We start from the raw sequence: 21,000 nt of genomic DNA on the forward strand, positions 1-21,000 counted from the left end.
TTGTCTTGTTGGAAGACAAATCCCCGTCCCAGTCTCAGGTCTTTTGCAGACTCCATCAGGTTTTCTTCCAGAATGGTCCTGTATTTGGCTCCATCCATCTTCCCATCAATTTTAACCATCTTCCCTGTCCCTGCTGAAGAAAAGCAGGCCCAAACCATGATGCTGCCACCACCATGTTTGACAGTGGGGATGGGGTGTTCAGGGTGATGAGCTGTGTTGCTTTTACGCCAAACATAACGTTTTGCATTGTTGCCAAAAAGTTCGATTTTGTTTTCATCTGACCAGAGCACCTTCTTCCACATGTTTGGTGTGTCTCCCAGGTGGCTTGTGGCAAACTTTAAACAACACTTTTTATGGATATCTTTAAGAAATGGCTTTCTTCTTGCCACTCTTCCATAAAGGCCAGATTTGTGCAGTATACGACTGATTGTTGTCCTATGGACAGAGTCTCCCACCTCAGCTGTAGATCTCTGCAGTTCATCCAGAGTGATCATGGGCCTCTTGGCTGCATCTCTAATCAGTCTTCTCCTTGTATGAGCTGAAAGTTTAGAGGGACGGCCAGGTCTTCGTAGATTTGCAGTGGTCCAATACTCCTTCCATTTCAATATTCTCACTTGCACAGTGATCCTTGGGATGTTTAAAGCTTGGGAAATCTTTTTGTATCGAAATCCAGCTTTAAACTTCTCCACAACAGTATCTCGGACCTGCCTGGTGTGTTCCTTGTTCTTCATGATGCTCTCCGCGCTTTAAACGGACCTCTGAGACTATCACAGTGCAGGTGCATTTATACAGAGACTTGATTACACACAGGTGGATTCTATTTATCATCATTAGTCATTTAGGTCAACATTGGATCATTCAGAGATCCTCACTGAACTTCTGGAGAGAGTTTGCTGCACAGAAAGTAAAGGGGCTGAATAATTTTGCACGCCAATTTTTCAGTTTTTTGTTAACAAAGTTTGAAATATCCAATAAATTTTCTTCCACTTCATGATTGTGTCCCACTTCTTGTTGATTCTTCACAAAAAATTACAGTTTTATATCTTTATGTTTGAAGCCTGAAATGTGGCATAAGGTCGAAAAGTTCAAGGGGGCCGAATACTTTCGCAAGGCACTGTAAGCCCTCCTTTCGCAAGGCTATATAGACTCACCTGCAGTCTACTCCATAGCGCTCCATGCTAAATTACAGTCTTTGACAGCTGGTCAGGGTCCCGTCGTCCTTCATTATGTCGATGACTTACTGTTGTGTAGTCCCTCCCTGGAGGCTAGTCAGGTTGATACTGTAAGTCTGCTGAATTATCTGTGTAAAGAGGGTCACAAAGTCTCCCGGTCCAGGGTCCAACTCTGTCTTTTACAGGTTGAGTATTTGGGGTTTGCACTCACCCCCGGGGAACACAAAATAAGCTCTGCAAGGGTTACAGCTGTCGTGAGAATGGCATGCCCACTAACAAAAAAAGACATGCTGTCCATTTTAGGTATGATTGATTACTGCTGCCAATGGACACATGACTGTTCCCATTTTGATAATATACTCGACAAAGCACTTTGACAGAAGCTCCAGATCTAGTGACTTGGGATGATGAAAAAATATATGCTTACACAAGGTTGAAAACTGCAATGGTAACTGCCCCAGGGCTGGGACTCCCTGATCATTGTAAACCTTTTAATTTATACATGAGGGACAACCGTAAAACAATGGCTGCTGTCCTTGCGCAGATGCATGGAGGTAAGCGGAGACCTGTAGCCTATTTTTCCAAGGTAGATCCAGTTCTGGTATAAGGAACGCCGGCATGTCTGTGGGCTCTGGCAGCCTGTGCAGTGGGGGTAGAGATGTAAGCGGTTCTCACATTGGGACATCACATCAAGTTTTGCAATTGATTAAAAAATCTGAACACACAACATATGACAGCTCAGAGAATGAGTGGGTATGAGATACTTCTCCTGTCTACTACCTCTCAGACTATTCAGTATGCTTCTCCCACATCAGGACCTGCCCTCATTCTTAATGCTTTATTGGGTTTAAAAGAAGAAACTGATGAGGTTATTGAGCCTCATGATTGCATCACGCAGATTCAAGACAGGCAGTAAATATTTACACTGATTCCAAACATGCACATGGTGTTGTAAATGATGATTTCGGCCATATAGGGATGCAGGGGAGAATTTGTCTCGGCTGATGGCAATTCTATCTTTCATTTAGAGCTAGTCAAACATCTTATGGATGCTATTCTCTTGCCTTCAGAGGGTACTGTGGTTCATTGTAGGGCACATACACATAGGAGAGATTTTGTCTCCAGAGGCAAAGCCTTGACTGATAGAACAGCAAAGGAGGCTGTCCTTACAGAGCCCTGTTTTCTTGCCCTAGCACCCTTGCAACTCCCTTAGCCCCCTTATGACAGTATGATCAGAGATCTCCAAACATATGCCTAGATTGTTGGTCTGCTAAAGGTTCGGCGGTGACTCCTGAAGGACTCATTGCCAAAGAGGGGACAAAGGGGAGAACAAAATACTTTACTAGGTATTCCTCAACATGTTGGGCTCACCTGCCCCCTATATATCCATTAGAGTGCATGTGCTTCCACTGTGGAGACTCTCATAAATTTACAGGAGTTAGGGCAGCAGGTAATACAGGGTGAAGTGAAGTGACCCTGCAGCTTACACATGCGTTTACAAATGTGTGCTAACTAAACCCCTGTTTTTAATGCATACTGTTAGACAAGTTAATTTGGTTGGTAAGCAAACTGGTTGGTGAATTGAGCTGGGAATTTTTTCTGTTTCTGTCTTACATGCATTGCCTTTCCATGTGCTCTTTGCTATAAAGGCCAGTTATAGGTAGGGGCAGGGGCCACTTTGTTTGTAGTTTATGTATACTGGTGAGTGGACACACTGAATGCCTTTGCTGCCATTGTGCTATGAGCTGGGCATCCACTGTGCCCCCAAGAGTCTTTAAGGAGGGTTGGGCTACCTCCAGGCTCACCCGCCCCCTATCTATCCATTAGAGTGCATGTGCTTCCACTGTGGAGACTCTCAGATTTACAGGAGTTAGGACTGCAGGTAATACAGGGTGCTGTGAAGTGGCCCTGCAGCTTACACATGCGTTCGCAAGTGTGTGCTAACTAAACCCCTGTTTTTAACGCATACTGTTAGGCAGGTTAATTTGGTTGGCAAGCAAACTGGTTGGTGAAATGAGCTGGGAATTTTTTCTGTTTTTGTCTCACAATTCTCAACATAGTGCCTCTGTGTTTAAAAGTATACGGACTGGGACATACAGTAACAGTTGGAAGGAAAGCAGATTTTAGGGAGGTAAAAGTAAACCGGTAAATAAGTTAAAAGAAAGTGAGAGAACGATATGCATGTCTTGTGTACAAATGGGAAAAATGTAAGCAATTTTAGAGAGATAATTCTGTATGTGTGTGAATGCTGGAACTCTTAGTTCTACATCTTCTGTGTGTCATGTTAGCTCTGTGCAGTCGTGACCCTCTCCCTTGCCCCCCTCCCTTTTCTCTTTCTCATGAAAGGAATGTACTAAGATGAGACATTAGTATTACTGGCAAGGTCACACATGATAGGACTACACGAATATCATAGCAATATGTGCGGGGTTAATTAATCTAATGACTAACAATGTGATCAGAGTTATTTTGAATCTGTTTCCTAAACAGAATGGTAAATGTTATGGTAAAGAAATAATGCCTGGGTGGGGTTATCCCCTAGTGATTGCTGATAATGGGCCAGAATTTTTTTCTCCAAGATCTGCCGGGAACTTGTAAAATCCTTGCAGATTCATTGGAAATTTCACATTCTTTATATCATCCTCAGAGTTCGGGTATAGTGGAAAGAATGAACAGGACAATCAAGGATTAGAGCTGCACGATTCTGGCTAAAATGAGAATCACAATTTTTTTGCTTAGAATAAAGAGGACGATTCTCGGTGCAACATCATCTTTTACATTATACAAAAAAAATTGGCCTAACTTGTATTTTTTCCCCAAAAAACTGCATTTGAAAGACTTCTGCGCAAATACCGTGTGACATAAAAGATTGCAACGATCGCCATTTAATTCTCTAGAGTCTCTGCTAAAAAAATATATATAATGTTTGGGGGTTCTAAGTAATGTTCTAGCAAAAAATACTGATTTTAACTTGTAAGCAGCAAGTGTCAGAAAAAGGCTGAGTCTTTAAGAGGTTAAACTGCTCTCCCTTACAGACAGAAGTTCATTCCTTTGCTCTAAGTCCCGGTTCACACTACCGCGACTTATCAGGTGATTGGTCAGCCTGACAAGTAGCGATCCATTCTGTGCTACAGGAACCATTCTAATAGGAGCGACTCAAGTCGTTCCGACTTAGAAAATAGTTCCTGTACTACTTCGGGGCGACATCGGAGCGACTTGCATTGACTTCCATTATGTGAAGTCAGTGCAAGTCGCGCTGAAGTCGCGGTGCACGCGATTTCACAGGTCGCCCCCGAAATCGGATCGCCATAGTGTGAACCGACAGTAAAAGAACAAAGGAGACATTGTAAAGCATTTTGTTTATACTTATCTAGCAGCTTTAACAATGTGGATAAACATTTGCGGGAGGCTCTTTTTTTTTTTTTTTAACAGCTGTGAGTGAGCAGAGAACGGCTCAGTAAGAATCGAGGACGTGACGTTTTAAGATCGTCGGGGGGGGGGGGGGGGGGTGAATCGAGATTTTTTAACGATTAACCGTGCAGCTCTATCAAAGATACAATTGTAACAGAAGGGACTTTTAAAATATTGGGAAGACACTATTCCAGCAGTATTAGCAGAAATAAGGATGACACCTGCCAAAAATAACTAAATTGCCACCATTTGAAATTTTAACGAGGAAACCATTTACAACACCTTGGGCAAAAGCTCCTCTTGTAATCATGCCTGGTGATTTAGAGCATATTATTGTACTAGGTTGATTAAGATGTTGAATGGCATCTACGGTGATGTGTCTGTCTTTTTTCCACTTCCTCTACAGGAACTAACACACCCTTTCCAACCTGGAAATGTAGTCGTTATGAGACAACTAAACAAGGTCAAAGGATCTAGATTCCCCCTTTGGACCACAGACTGTGATCACAGTAACCAGAACAGTCCTGACTGAACAGAGTCCCCAGTGAATCCATGCGACCAGAGTAAAGAGAGTAACAAAGAGGGGAGAAACAGGTGATAAAGACCCTGAAATTAAAGTAACAGACAAGCAGGAAGAGGATACAGAAGATGTCCTGGCTACTGTCTCCCCAGATTTCTGGGAAAGCACTGCGTGGACTTAGTCTTTTGATTTTGTTGGCCTTTCTGCCAACATGGATGTAGCATCAAGGACTTAGGCCAATTCAGGCCTGTTTTGAGGACTATGACAATAAAAAATAAGCCCATGCACTCCCAATAGGTGATTTTTCACTGCCCATGGGTCCAATTATAGATGTACTTAATCAACGAAGAATATTTACAGCACCTTAATAACATATAATTTGACAGTACATCAGGCAATTGTAAAAACAACCATTATGAAAGGCAAACTTGCAGAAGCCACCATTCAGTTGTCACAGGATACGCACCATTCATGGTATGATGTGTTTAATGGGGTGGTCACCCACAGAAAGTGAGGTGGTAGGAACTTTTTCCTGCCCAATTGCTGTCTGTATTATTGTTTTGGTTGTACTTGTCCTGTATAGTTATTTGGTATGCACCATCAAGGAAGGGGTTAACAGAATGATTAAAAAGGCTGATAATCAGGCTTGGACAAGCCTGTTGCCAAAGTGATTTAATGGGATTTATCATATTCATAAAAAAGAGGGAATTGAAGGGTTAATGGTGTTTTCATGCTGTATATTCTTCTCCATTTCTCATGTATCTATCCTTGATTCATAGTCATAACATCTTGTTTGTTCAGATATGTCTGACTCTGCAGAAATAGTTTCATATGAGAATACAAGTCTGTTATGGGAATACTCTAATTTTAGTTGTATGCCAAAAAGTATCATGCGGTCGCAAATCATACTGATGCCAAGCCCCTTATTGCGAAATACATTTTTCTGTAGTTCTAACTGTATATATGCTCGGGACATTATCAGAAGTAAACAAACATGCTCTGGCTCTACTCGCGTGGGTGTCTCTGTGTGTTCCCAAATATTCATAGGGAGTCCATCTAGCTGCTAGGTTCAAAAGTCCCTGACAGTATAGGCTGAGGGAGCCTGCTTTCATTCCCTATGACCCAAGACCTTTAACAGGGCTGAGAGATTACCCATAAATGCAAACAGAGTGTTAACTCATTGTGCTGCACTACTTGGCTAGGTTAGTGCCACAGGACCCACTGCATCAAGAAAAATTGCAGGCCAACCCTGTATAAGCTTCTTAATAGGTCCAGGTACATTCCAAAAAAGAGTAGACAAAGTCAACCAATCCAGAAAGGTACAAGGTGGAAGCTGCAGTGGCTTTGTAGCAGCTAGAAGGCTTGCTAGAAAAGTTCCAATGAAAATATAGTAAAGAAAAAAATAAAACCGGTAGATGAATAACTTTGTTATTGTATACATCCAACAAACTATCACACAGTACTATTTCTAAAAGCAGTAAAAACAAACAACATTCTATTCCATCACTAACCACTCACACATCTCATCTTTCCTAAAAACTTAAAAACCCATACCCACACACCCCTACCAAAGCACGCCCAATTTAGTATACAGTAAATCTGTATAATAAGGTATGAATAAATAGCTTGCGTCTCTTAGAACAGAAATATTTTCACCTTAGGACACAAGCAAAAAAAACTGCAGCTTGCTGGGAGAGGGAGGGGTTATGCTAGGACTGTCTTTTCGGAATTGTTTGCCAGTGTCCAATCACCTATAAGTAGCTGCATAACCAAATGCTCGAAGACTAAAATCCTGTGAGCAGCAAAATACAATTAAGAAAAGGCCATATTATATGACCCCCAATAGAATTTTACAAGAAAAGTTAAAACTGAAAAATTCTAAGCAGATTGTTTTAGAATAAGCAATGCTCTTAGCCCAGCTGTAAACCTGGAAAATCCAGATCTTGAATAATGAAATGAGAGCAGCCTTTCAAGCACTGTTTAGCATGAAGTCAGTAAATCTGCATAACGTCAAGGAGTGAGCACAGACACAACACAAGAGAAGTAATGAAAATTAGGTCTTCCTTCACATAGCAATCACGTAAAAAATGGAGAGATACTGATTCTAGCTATATGATTTAAACTGCCCCTCATGAAAAAACGAAACAAAAAAAAAAAAAACACAAAATTGGAGTTCCTTTTAAAAGGAAAACGTCAGTGGTATAAACTATGCAGATTGATCTTGGTGTACTCGAGCTCCTTTTATAATTTCACTATTTAGTATATTCAATTTGCCAAGTTAATACATTTAATAAACATCTCACTATGAGAAGCATTGTACCTGCTCTTGTCGTCGTCTTCCCACCTGGGAAATTTGGGAAAGCATTATTTGCTGGTCCAGCAGCTCTATCCTCTGCTGTCTCTGTATATCAACAGTTGCTCCCATCCCAACACTGGCCTCACTGACAGGCTCGACGGATGAGAATATCGGCTCTACAGTATGGGAGAAGATTTCTGCTAAGTTGTTAGGGATGTAAAGAACCCTCTGAACACTCAGAACATTCTTCTTGTACAAAAAGCCTGAAATCTGAAAGAAAAAAGCAAAAACATTTTTTTTTTCAGTTTTGTAGACGGATTAGAATACCGGTCAGGTTTACATTGCTATCTCTGCTATCCTCATTATGCAACTGCAGGTTTGCGGATTTATGAGTGCTATATATTTCCATCACAATCTGAGTGTTTTTAATTCTTTAGAATAAATCTTTACTTTTAATGGTATTACGCTATCATGGTATTTTTTGTATTTATGCATGGGCACTGTTCAATGTGAGCTGTTTACCTACTGAAGAAGCCAGATGAGAACAGATTACAGATGGGTTACACATACAGTATCTCACAAAATTGAGTACACCCCTCACATTTTTGTAAATATTTTATTATATCTTTTCTTGTGACAACACTGAAGAAATGACACTTTGCTACAATGTAAAGTAGTGAGTGTACAGCTTGTATAACAGTGTAAATTTGCTGTCCCCTCAAAATAACTCAACACACAGCCATTAATGTCTAAACCGCTGGCAACAAAAGTGAGTACACCCCTAAGTGAAAATGTCCAAAGGGGTCAATATTTTGTGTGGCCACCATTATTTTCCTGCGCTGCCTCAACCCTCCTGGGCATGAAGTTCACCAGAGTTTCACAGGTTGCCACTGGAGTCCTCTTCAACTCCTCCATGATGACATCATGGAGCTGGTGGATTTTAGAGACCTTGCGCTCCTCCACCTTCCTTTTGAGAATGCCCCACAGAAGCTCAATAGGGTTTAGGTCTGGAGACATGGTTGGCCAGTCCATCACTTTTACCATCAGCTTCTTTAGCAAGGTAGTGGTTGTCTTGGAGGTGTGTTTGGAGTCGTTATGTTGGAATACTGTCCTGTGGCCCAGTCTCCGAAGAGAGAGGATCATGTTCTGCTTCAGTATGTCACAGTACATGTTGGCATTCATGGTTCCCTCAATGAACTGTAGCTCCCCAGTGCCGGCAGCACTCATGCAGCCCCAGACCATGACACTCCCACCACCATGCTTGACTGTAGGCAAGACACACTTGTCTTTGTACTCCTCACCTGGTTTCTGCCACACAAGCTTGACACCATCTGAACCAAATAGGTTTAGCTTGGTCTCATCAGACCACAGGACATGGTTCCAGTAATCCATGTCCTTAGTCTGCTTGTCTTCAGCAAACTGTTTGCGGGCTTTCTTTTGCATCATCTTTAGAAGAGGCTTCCTTCTGGGACGACAGCTATGCAGACCAAATTTGGCACAGTGTGTGGCGTATGGCCTGAGCACTGACAGGCTGACCACCCACCCCTTCAACATTCGCAGCAATGCTGGCAGCACTCATATGTCTATTTCCCAAAGACAACCTCTGGATATGACGCTGAGCACGTGAACGCGAGGCCTGTTCTGAGTGGAACCTGCCCTGTTAAACCGCTGTTGGCAATCTTCTTATAGCCTAGGCCATCTTTATGTAGAGCAACAATTTTTTTTTTTTTAGATTCTCAGAGAGTTATATGCCATGTTGAACTTCCAGTGACCAGTATGAGAGAATGAGAGCAATAACACCAAATTTAACACACCTTTTCCCCATTCACATTGGAGACCTTGTAACACTATTGAGTCACATGACACCGGGGAGGGAAAATGGCTAATTGGGCCCAATTTGGAAATTTTCACTTAGGAGTGTACTCACTTTTGTTGCCAGCACTTTAGACATTAATGGCTGTGTGTTGAGTTATTTTGAGGGGACAGCAAATTTACAGTTATACAAGCTGTACACTCTTTAGTGTTGTCACATGAAAAGATATAATAAAATATTTACAAAAATGTGAGGGGTGTACTCACTTTTGTGAGATACTGTATATGCTTTTTATGACTTCTCTGTAGCCAGGGGTCATGGTTTTCTGGTAAGAGTTCTTCCTTAAGGTCACGGGGGATTCACATGTGGCGGAAGTGTTTTTTTGCGTCAGCACACATTTGTTCATATATCATCATCTGATACTTCCATTCCTGGGATTGAACTTCACTCTTGATGATCTCATTTGGACTTTTTGTCTTTTATGAGCACATTTATTACCACTTCATGGATTTCTTTAAAAAAGTTTACTTTTTGTTAGATTTAAATTAATTTCACGTTCTGTTAACGAATTTTTGTAATCTATTGATTAAGCACTACCTGAATTATGACAGTTTCTGTTTATACCTATGTAATGGGACATATGGTTAGCTGTTTTATCCCTATTTGAGTCACTAGCGCAGCCTTTCTAGTGGATGTTTTCTCACACACGGATGTTTTTACAGCAAGTCTATAATATTGTAGTAAATAAAAAGCATGCTTTAACTTGCTTTATTTATTTAACACAAATATGGTATTTGAATTTCATTATAACATTCTTACACAAACGTTTGGTATCACTAAATTCCCAAAAGAGGTTCACGAATGCCTCCAATTGCACCATACAGACAGTCCCCGGGTTACAAACATCTGACTTACATACAACGAATACTTCCAAATGGAGGAAAACAACAGGAAGTGAGTAGAAATCTACCCCAAGGAAGAGAAATTCACTCCTGTAAGAGTTCTCATGGGAAAAAGGTGTCTCCACTGAAGCTTTATCACTAATCCTTGTTTCCACAACAACCCAAAATTTTTAAAATCCAGTTGTCATAGGGACAGAAAATGAGGGAAAATCTTCTAAACAGGGGTACAGACAGCAAAACAAATGTTACAGGGGTGTAACTTAAAAATATTTTTTTTTACCTGGAGCTACACTTAAAAAAGTACCTGTTCTGACTTGCATACAAATTCAACTTAAGAACCATCCTATAGAACCATCCTATATCTTGTTTGTAACCCAGGGACTGCTTGCATTGCAATTGATATGAAGGTGCAAGATATCTGTAACAGCAAAACAGGAAATTGGTTTCCAAGAAACAATCAACTTTCAAACAATCAATCGTACTATGACCAATGACATAATGTGGATAAAATACAAGTTTTTTGCATTACATCAAAACGCGACGAGGTAAAGAAAAATCACCACCCGCATAAAAATAAATGTTCAAATGCATTATTAAAATGGATGCTAACAAATCCCGCTTGTCTGTTTCAATGCTTTTCACAGTCAAAATTGTTTAAGACAGGCTGGCTCAGCGGCGCAAACCGCTGTACCTGTACATCGGTTCGCGGGAGCGCCGCTGGAGGCGCACGCCCACCCCCATTAGAAAGCAAGGGAGCCGGTCCACCGGGCCAGTGGCTGCGATTGCCGGAGGGCACCCACGATCGCTCCCCATGGAGGGAGAACAACAGTCTGCTGTTGTAAACAATGCAGACCGTTGTTCTCTCTGGAAAAATACGCTTAGGATTTTTTTTTACCAAAAATATGTAGCAGAATACAAATTGTCCTAACAGGAAGAAAAAAAATGATTTTTACATTTTTGGGGGGGGGGGGGGAATGTTATTTAGCAGAAAGTGAAAAATGTTTTTTTATTTTTGAGAATTGTCGCTCCTTTTTTGTTAGCGCCGAACCGCAAAAATGGCCTGGTCATTAAGGGGGCAAAACCTTCCGGTCCTTAAGTGGTTAATTAGGAAGGATTAAGAAACACTTCGACAGTACAAAAAAAACTTTCATAATTTTCTCCCACTAGAATAAGTAGTGTTAATATATATATATATATATATATATATATATATATATATATATATATATATATATATATATATATATATACACACACATACAATATTTCACAAAAGTGAGTACACCCTTCACATTTTTGCAGTGGTAAAATGTAGTAAGAAAAAAAAAAAAAGTAAGGCGCTGTTGTGCAACCACCAAACAGAATGTAACATGTGCAATGTACATAAATGTTCACGAAAAGAATTTCTTCACAGCCGTGGTCATCATCACTTCCTGTCGGGTCTGTCGGGTTGGGCATTTCCTGGTGCTGGACCGCATGCTGACTCTCAGACAAGCGGTGTTTGGGAACCCTGCTTGAGGCAGTTTATATTGGTGCCGACGGTAGCACCAAAAAAATCAGAGTTTTATTTGGTTTTTATCTCCAATTATGGGTAAATAATCGTATTGCACTATTACGGCTGTTATCCATTTTTCTGGGTACATGGTAAACCATGGAGGAGGATGTCAGAAGAAGTATCTATGTGCTGTTACCATCTGAATGAGATTGATCAGTGAGAAATACTCATTCTAACCCCAGAGTCTTAAGGCTTGCTAAAGTTTCACAGTTGGTGAGAGTAGATCTGTTACACACTGTGGTGGAAAACATACGAGCTAATATTGGAGCACTATTCATTTCGGAGCATGGTGTTTGGAGGAATTTGATAAGAATATTTTGTGTTTTTTTTGGAAATATTTCATTACTTTTTTAATTTTTTTCATTTTTTGTAACTACACTGTGAAGATTTATACATATCCTCTGATAGAAATTCTTTGCATGGAAATTTATGTACATTGCATGTGATAAGGTGTTTGGTGGTTGCACGAAAGAGCCTTACTTTTGTTATTTTTTGCACATTGAAAAGTGGTTTATTCACTTAAAGGGGCAGCTGATTCGTTTTTCACCACATTTTTAATGATGGCACCATATTTATCATAGTAACTAAATGCAGTGGTAAGCCTTTGTATGTACAGTAGGGAAAATATTTATTTGATCTGCAGATTTCGTAAGTTTGCCCATAAGTTTCTGCGTAAAAACAACTGGCCACGGAATCTCTTTCTTCCATTCAAACCTCACCATCATGGGCAAGACCAAAGAGCTGTCAAAGGACGTCAGGGAGTCTTGTCCTATTTGGCCAGAATCTCCCTTTGCGGGGACCTTGTATGCAACTGTGCAAGGGAACTGCCTCGAAGGTAGACAACATCAAGCCCAGCACCCACATGCAAGTCCGGAGGGAGGACCATCTGCTAGACAGCAGGAGCCGAATTGCAGCTTGCAATTTCTAGAGTTTGTCCAGAGGAAAGAGCACTCTGGCTATGGATGAGTCCAGAATCAGACTCAGATAGTCCAGCTTTGTGGAAGGAACCAGAGCAGATCTTCTGAAAATTCAGATTCCAGCCGAACTCCTGTAGAGTTCGTATGGGTATTTCTAGTTTCAGAGCAGCAGGAGACTCCACTCGCAGAACGAGGTCGTCCAAGTAGCCCAGTACCGTGATCCCCGTTGGCAATACAATGCTAGCACCAGAGCTAACACTTTTGTGAAGACCCAAGGAGCAGAGGCGAGACCAAAAGGTAACGCCACAAACTGATAATACCCCTCTCCTACGGCAAAGCGGAGGAAGCGCTGGTGACGGAACATATTGGAATGTGCAGGGAAGCATCCTTGATGTCAATAGAGGCAAGAACGCCCCCCTGATGCAGGGATGCCACCACCATGCGAATGGACTCCACCCTGAACTTCTGCACCCGCACAAAGCAGTTCAGCGCCTTGAGGTCCAGGATTGGACTCACGGTGCCTTCCTTCCTGGGAACTGTAAACAGGTTTGAGTAAAAACCCTGAAAACGTTCTGAAGTCGGAACCATCACCCCTTGAAGTAACAGGTCTTGTACCGCCCCAAACAGACCCTGTAAGCAGTCCAGGGACAAGTTGGAAGGAAAGAATCTTGCCAGCGGACAAGAGTGAAACTTAATCTTGTAGCCAGGCCAAATTACTTTATGGACCCACTTGTCTTGTACCAGGGAAGTCCACGGGTCTGGCAAAGACATCCCCCCACCCCAGATACGGGTGAGGGCGCACCTTCATGCTGAAGGAGCCTTGCCCGAGGCTCTGGAGAAGCCCGCTCTCAGCTTGCCAGACCAGGTTTATTTGGATCCTCCAGAAGAGGCCCTGAAAGGCTTCGAGCCCTTGTCAGTCGAGGGACAAAAAAACTTCTTATGAGCCGAGAAGGAGGACCCAAATCTACGACGAGGTTCCTTGCTCTTAGTAGCCTGCGGAATAAAGGTTCTCTATCCCCCTGTGAAGTCATCCAGGATAGCTCCTAACAGGTGATCTCTTTGAAAGGGGAAATCAGTCAAGGCCTTTTTAGAAGTCTGGTTCGCAGACCAGCATTTAAGCCAAAATACACGCCGAAGGACCACTGCTGAAACAGACAGCCAAGCCACCAGGGAAGCAGCATCCAAAGAGGCATCACAGATACAGCCCCTTGACAAGCTGGTCCGCCAGCTCAGCAAAGGCAGGGGGGAGCTGTTCTCCCTCCAGGTCACAGTGTAAAAGCTTAGCCTTCTAGGGGAATGGTGAATACCGGCCTCAGTGCCGAACCATCCAGAGTGAACCTATTGCGGGCCACAGCCTCCGCCGCCTTCCTGTCAGCAGGATCCTTAAAGTACGGGGACTCTTCAATCGGAATCATGGTTGCCTTGTTCAATCTGGAAACCTGAGGGTCCACCACTAGTGGAACAGTCCACTTCCTAATAAGAGACTCCTCATAAGGGTATCGCCTAGTAAAGCGCTTAGGGACCCCAAGGGAACGCTATGGTCATCCCCACTCTTTAGCGACGATTCTGTCAAAATAGGCGGAGAAAGTAAACACCTTTGCCACTCTGGATGGTTTGTGAGTGCCAAAAGGAACCTGTGCCTCCGTCGCAGCTGCGTCCTCCATCTTCAAGGTCTCATGCACAGATACGATCAGTGCTTCCACCAGCATCTTTTCATGCGTGTTGCAGATGTGGAGGAATCATCCTCACTATCTGAGGACTCCGGGCGTGTGATCACAGACACAACAGGCTTACCTATATATAGGTACAAGTTACAGAGGAAGCTTTACTTCCTCTTTAAAGCTTCAGCAGCCTTCCACTCTAGCTGAGCCAAGACATACAATACAATTAAGGCTGGAAAAACACACATTTTAATTACAGAAAATTACATATAGATTTAAGCCGAAGGAGAGAAAGAGTTTTCAATAAGAAAGTGATTGCTGTGGGATTCAGCAAAATGGTGGCCTCCGACAAGAAGAAATAGGAGCAATGCTGGTGGCAATTTAAAGCACACACTAATTTTGGTAGCATATTAATGTAGAATCTATGTTCTTTAGTTAAAGAACATGAATTGTTTTTAAATTGTTATGGTAAAGTTCTGCTTTAAAGGAAAAGTATAGCCAAAGCTCGTTTGGCTGTACTTCTCCTATGGATCACAGAAGTGCAATTAATTTTGCACTCCTGTGATCCAGGCTGAAGTTCGCTCTCTGCTGACGTCACAGAAGTCTAGGCACTTGACGGATACCGACTTACATTGTCGTGATGACGCGGGGCCTGGACTGACATCCAGCTCAGCATCTCAGTGAGTTGCTGAGAACCTGAGCCGGCTGCTCCCCGCCGCTCCACAGTTCAGCACTCCAGTGAGCGAGGAGGGGGCAGATTGGAGAGCTGCTCGGGGAACTGTCAGATCTGAGCGATCGGCGGTGAGCGATTGCTCCGGTTCCCAGTGAAGAGGCGCCGGGGGAAAATAGAGAATCGGACCAATGCTGAATCCACCTAGGTAAGTATGTATATGGGAAAAAAACAAAGCCATACTTCGCTTTTAAATTATTTAAGAACCCTACTTGTATTTGTAACTTTAGAATATATATGTAATGGGCATCAGACACTTACATTTTCCCTATAAGCAGTAAAAGAAGTTTAAAACAAGTCATCCCTGACCTCTCTTGCTTAAAAAACAAGGATCACAACAAAGACTCAGGTTTAAGTGATTATTTTAACAGCTTGCTTTCTTACATTAGAAGAATAGCAGGCAAGCAGGTTTCTGTTTTCCATAGAAAATAAATGGTAAAGGAGTTGTAAATTTAGTGCCTTGGTTGTGAAATCTAAAGATTAATTTATTTACAATGCCTAAAGTTATAGAGAAAACTAAGGGCTTGTGCCAAGTTTATCTACTGTGCATAGTTTGAGCAAATATTCACGTTAAAATGTGGGCAGCTAACTCATGTGGTTAATCAAATGACTGGCTAAAGTGTTAGATAGCCCCCATTCACACCAGTGCAACATGTCATGCGATGTGACAGGTCCAAATCACATGAGAGGTCGCACCCTTTTGTCAGCAATGGGACTGTTCAAATCGGTGCGACACCGACTTTGCGGTGCCGCACCGATTTGAAAAAGAAGTTCCTGCACTATTTTTGGCGATTTCAGGTGCAACTTGCATAGACATCTGTGCATGAAGCCGCACAGGTCTCAGCCAAGTCGCACTGACATATGGCTTTGAAATCATCTGATTTCAAGTGAAGTCACGCAATTTAAAAGTGGAACGGGGGCTAAGGCAAAACTATTTTTTTTTTTTTTGGATAGAGTACGGGAGGGTTATTCCCTTCATGTTAAATTGCATAGCCAAAACAGAAAGTGAGAGGAAGTTCCTCCAAAATTAGAGTATCCTGGGGTGTCACCAGTACTAGTGTCCCCTTTGGAAGATTTCCCTTTTTTTTTTTCCTGTTCGGATGTCAAACCATAATTTTACATTTTCTTTTACTTTCAATGAGAATGGTATAACAGTAAACAGGACAAACAGAGAGGGTATATCTGCCTTTACATTGCCTTTACATACACTTTAATCAGAGGCAGCAAAATGCCAATTAACTGCTGAAAGCATCCTTTTGTAATTATTCAGTGAGGAATCAGTCACACTAGGCATTATGCTAAAGCATGCAGCTGCAGTGGGGCTGGTGGAGCACCATTACACATAAAATCTTGAAGTGATTGTAAAGTCTCTTATTTTATTTTTTTTAAAAAATAACAAACATATTATACTTACCTCCTGTGTGTAATGGTTTTGCAAATGCAGCCCAGATCCCCCTCTTCTCAGGTCCCTCTTTGCTGCTCCTGGCCCCTCCCTCCTTTTGACATGTAGCTTGCTATGGGGGTACCCGAGCCGAGCTGCAGCTCAGTTTCTCCATTTAAACGTGGATATGCTGTTCGGCCCCGCTCCCTCTCTCTCTTTCCCAATTGGCTGACTTTGATTGATAGCAGCAGGAGCCAATGGCGCCACTGCTGTGTCTCAGCCAATCGGAAGGGAGAGTCCTGGATGGCTGAGGGACTCGTGGACATGGCTGGATAGAGATGGGGCTCAGGTAAGTATTAGGAGGGCTAAAGGGGGCTGCTACACACAGAAGGCTTTTTATCTTAATGCATTAAGTTAAAAAAAAAACCTTCTGCCATTAACTCCACAGTGTAAATATAAAATCTAGACCAGCCTTTATCAACTGTGGTGCCGCGGCACCACTGACACTGTCAGATGACACCCAAGACCTCCTGGTTGAGAAAGGCTGTAGATCAAGCCTCCATCATGCCGATGTAGAGTTTGAAGCTCTTCCGATCTCAGCCTTTTATAGATACAAGACTGAGACCGGTGGAGCTCCGAATTGTACATCTGCTTAGTGGGAGCTTGACACAGGGAACAGTGACATGCAGAACAGTGGAAGGGGGTGGCTCTTCCTGAGTTCTGACATGCTTATCCTCCCCTTGCAGTGAAGTACTAAACAAACAGTTCACCTGGCAGTGCAGGTAGAGGTACAGTAAATCTGCATCCATTAAAAAGGCTACGTGTGTGTGTGTGTGTGTGTGTGTGTGTGTGTGTGTGTGTGAGAAAGCGAGAGTGTTTGTGTAGGTTGGTATGTCTGTATGTTAATTTTAATGCTGACCCCTAATCCTGTACGATCAGAACTGCTTTTCTAAGCTAGCAGGACTGCTTTTTTAGGGCTCATTCACAATAATGGCATGGACTGACGCTCCTCTGAAAATCAATCCATTCCTGGATCGTTTATTAGAGGCATCCGACATGCAGTGCGGAGAGGATATATCACCGCCTCACTGCCCGTTTAACCCCCTAAAAGCAGGACTACCATGCCACAACTAAATGTAATGCAAGCAGTTGCGGGGCGGTTGCAGCACAGCCCTATCCCCCTTAGGGACAGGGGATATACACTCACCAGTCACTTTATTAGGTACACCTATTAAATAGCTTGGTAACACAAATTGCTAATCAGCCAATCACATGGCAGCAACTCCATTCATTTAGGCATCTAGACTTGGTGAAGATGACTTGCTGAAGTTCAAACCAAGCATCAGAGTGGGGAAGAAAGGGGATTTAAGTGACTTTGGCATTGTTGTTGGTGCCAGTTGGGCTGGTCTGAGTATTTCAAAAACTGCTGATCTATTGAGACTTTCATGCACAACCATCCCTAGGGTTTACAGAGAATTGTGTGAAAAAGAGAAACTATCCATGCAGCGGCAGTTGTGTGGATGAAAATAGCCTTGTTGATGTCAGAGGTCCTAGGAGAATAGGCAGACCACTCCTTACAAACAAGGTATGCAAAACGTTATCTCTGATCGCACAAGCCATCAAACTTTGAAGCAGATGGGCTACAGCGGCAGAGGACCACACTGGGTGGCACTCCTGTCAGCTAAGAACAAGAAACTGAGACTACAATTCACACAGGTTCACCAAAATTGGACAATAGAGGATTGTAAAAACTTTGCCTGATGTGATGAGTCTTGATTTCAGCTGTGACATTCAGATGGTAGAGTCAGAATTTGGCGTAATCATCATGAAAGCATGGATCCATCCTGCCTTGTATCAGGCTGGTGGTGGTGTAATGGTGTGGGGGATATTTTCTTGCCACACTTTGGGCCCCTAAGTACCAACTCAGCATTGTTTAAATGCCACAACCTACCTGGGTATTGCTGACCATGTCCATCCATTTAGGACTACAGTGTACCCATCTTCTGATGGCTCCTTCCAGCAGGATAATGCAACAAGTCTCAAAGCTCAAATCTCACCACTGGTTTCTTATACATGACAATGAGGTCACTGTACTCCAATGGCCTCCACAGTCACCAGATCTCAATCCAATAGAGCACCTTTGGGATGTGGTGGTACAGGAGATTCGCATCATGGATGTGCAGCTGACAAATCTGCAGCAACTGCGTGATGCTATCATGTCACTATGGACCATGATCTCTGAGGAATGTTTCCAACACCTTGCAGAATCCAAGCCATGAAAAATGAAGGCAGTTCTGAAGGCAAAAGGGGGTCCAACCCGATACTAGCAAGGTGTACCTAATAAAGTGGCCGGTGCAGCGGTCGCAAAGCAAAGATTTGGAGCTACAGCATATGTATAACCCTGGCTGTAACCCCTGCAGCTAAAAGTGGAGCCGTTGGGGGGTGGTAAAAACATGACTCAAGTGTGTGGTTTATGATCTCCCAAACTCATGTGTGAATGAGCCCTTAGACTTTGGTGCTTTGCGACTGAAAATATTTTAAAAGGGCCCCACGACTAAGGAAAAAAAAAAAAGAATAATTATAATATAATTATATTATATAATATATAATTATAATTACAATAGACTGCATTATGCCACACGCAACACAGAACTTCCTAAAGTGGAACCAAACTAAACCGTTTTCAAACAGTGATACAAAGGTCATTTTAGGCATAAATGTTTGTTTTTATTGGTAGTGGCTTAGATGTATAATACTGCAATACAGTTGTATCTATTTCCAATTAAAAAAAAAAAAAGGGGATAGGAAAAAAGAGCAATAGACATTAGAAGGAAATATGTTCCTCTTCCTGCACCATAGTACTATGAGAAATGGTATGCAGTGAATTCATGCTAAGAAATTGAAATACTGAATGTTAATAATTTGGATACGCAAAAATGTAGGCAATATACCAAGGAATAAGGAGTCCGATTTCAAACTTCCACCCAGGCTTATACGTTATTAGCTCGATCTGTAATAGTAGCTCGATAATTGGTTTCCTAGCTGCTGGACATGTGGTTTTATTTTAGCACTAGTCTGTAGAAACATGCCGCTTCCTGTTTTGATGCAGTAATATCTTCCTTTTACTAACTGCACCCAAACTATGGCTTAATAGTGTCTTAATCATATATGTCAGAAAGTCTTTGATGCAGTAAAAAGAGAAAAAGTATTGTCCTTTTTAAAGAGATGTGCTGCTCATGTTCTTTACACAAAGATTAATATCAGCTTGGGTGTGCCAGAAAACTGTAGCTACTTACATTTCCCACCAAACCAAACTTAAGACTCTAAAAAAGCATAAATGTGACATTTTGCCTTTTATTATATATATATATATATATATATATATATATATATATTTTTTTTTTTTTTTTTTTTAACGATTCATATAGAAATAACATGAATGGGCTACCAACAATAGTTACTATCCTGCCTTGAGATAAAAAATAAAATACAAAAGCAGTTCAAGGTAAAGTAATAAAACATGTACTAAAAAGGATTCATCTCAGTGGTATGCAAGTCTGTACTTTATACTAATTTTAATAGCAGCTAAAGCTTAAATAGCCTCACAGACCTCCCTGTACCAGACTAGGTTGCTTTGGGATAATTCACCTCTAATGTATATTTGTTTTATACGGGGCGAATATATCAAGTGAAAAACTTTGTGGTAGTATGTGATTTTCAGAAGACAACCACAGTGATTTAGAAACAAATTAGGGTAGGAGCAAGCACAGAGAAAAAGAAATCTTAAAAAAAAAAAAAAAATGGGAATTTGACTTACAGTAAAATCCATTTCTCTGCTGTTCAATGACAGACACAGCTCTTGATATTCATAACCATTGGGTTATACTGCCCCTTACAGGAGTAGGACACTAGGCAGAATATAATTTGGGCTACACCCATGGGCAGTCCCAGGGGGTATACTTCCTCTCTCTGCTATAGCCACTCAGTTTTGTTACAAGCAGTGTCAAGAGAATTATAACTCCACAGAACATCAGAGAAATGGATTTTACGGTAAGTGAAAAATCCCATTTTCACTTTCGTTCATTGACGGACATAGCTCCTGATATTCATAACCATTGGGACATCCCAAAGCAATGTTAGACATGAGGGGTGGGAAAAACAAAAAAATTCCCAAGGCTAAACATTAGCCAACCAGGCAACAGGAGCTCAACCAAACAACTAGAACCCATCTGAAAAAAAACACACCCTCAAAGGTCAGGTCCTCTTAAACAGCAGTCTGCAAAACCTTGCGGCCAAAAGAAGCCTCCGCAGATGCCAAACACATCAGCTTTATAAAACTTTCTAAAAGTGTGCACCAACGACCAGGTGGCCGCCCTGCAAACCTGCGTCATTGACGCTTGATGACGGAAAGCCCAGGAGGTGCTAAACGCCCTGGTAGAGTCCGCCTTGACAAGAAAAGGAGGAACCTGACCCTTGATGGAATAGGCCTGAACCACTATCTGTCTGATTCCTCAAAGAGGAAGCAGACAACCCTTTTCGAGGGCCATCTGTGAGCACAAAGAGGGAGTCTGACTTCCTGAAAGACTCCATAGCTGCCAGGTACACCTTAATTGCTGGACCACATTCAAGGCATTCAAGGCAA

At 42.1% G+C, this 21,000-nt stretch overlaps 1 protein-coding gene across 1 annotated transcript in view; it reads right to left on the minus strand.

Moving 5' to 3' along the window:
- UBAC2 (UBA domain containing 2) overlaps positions 1-21,000 on the minus strand; it is a 301,154-nt gene that overhangs the window by 66,469 nt on the left and 213,685 nt on the right. The window contains exon 8 of the mRNA XM_082245721.1: positions 7,424-7,669. Coding sequence (XP_082101847.1) covers positions 7,424-7,669 — 246 coding nt within the window. The remainder of the gene's footprint in view (positions 1-7,423; positions 7,670-21,000) is intronic.

This window comes from Pelophylax lessonae (assembly GCF_965119305.1).
Source record: "Pelophylax lessonae genome assembly, chromosome: 2".
Taxonomy (NCBI): Eukaryota; Metazoa; Chordata; class Amphibia; order Anura; family Ranidae; genus Pelophylax; species Pelophylax lessonae.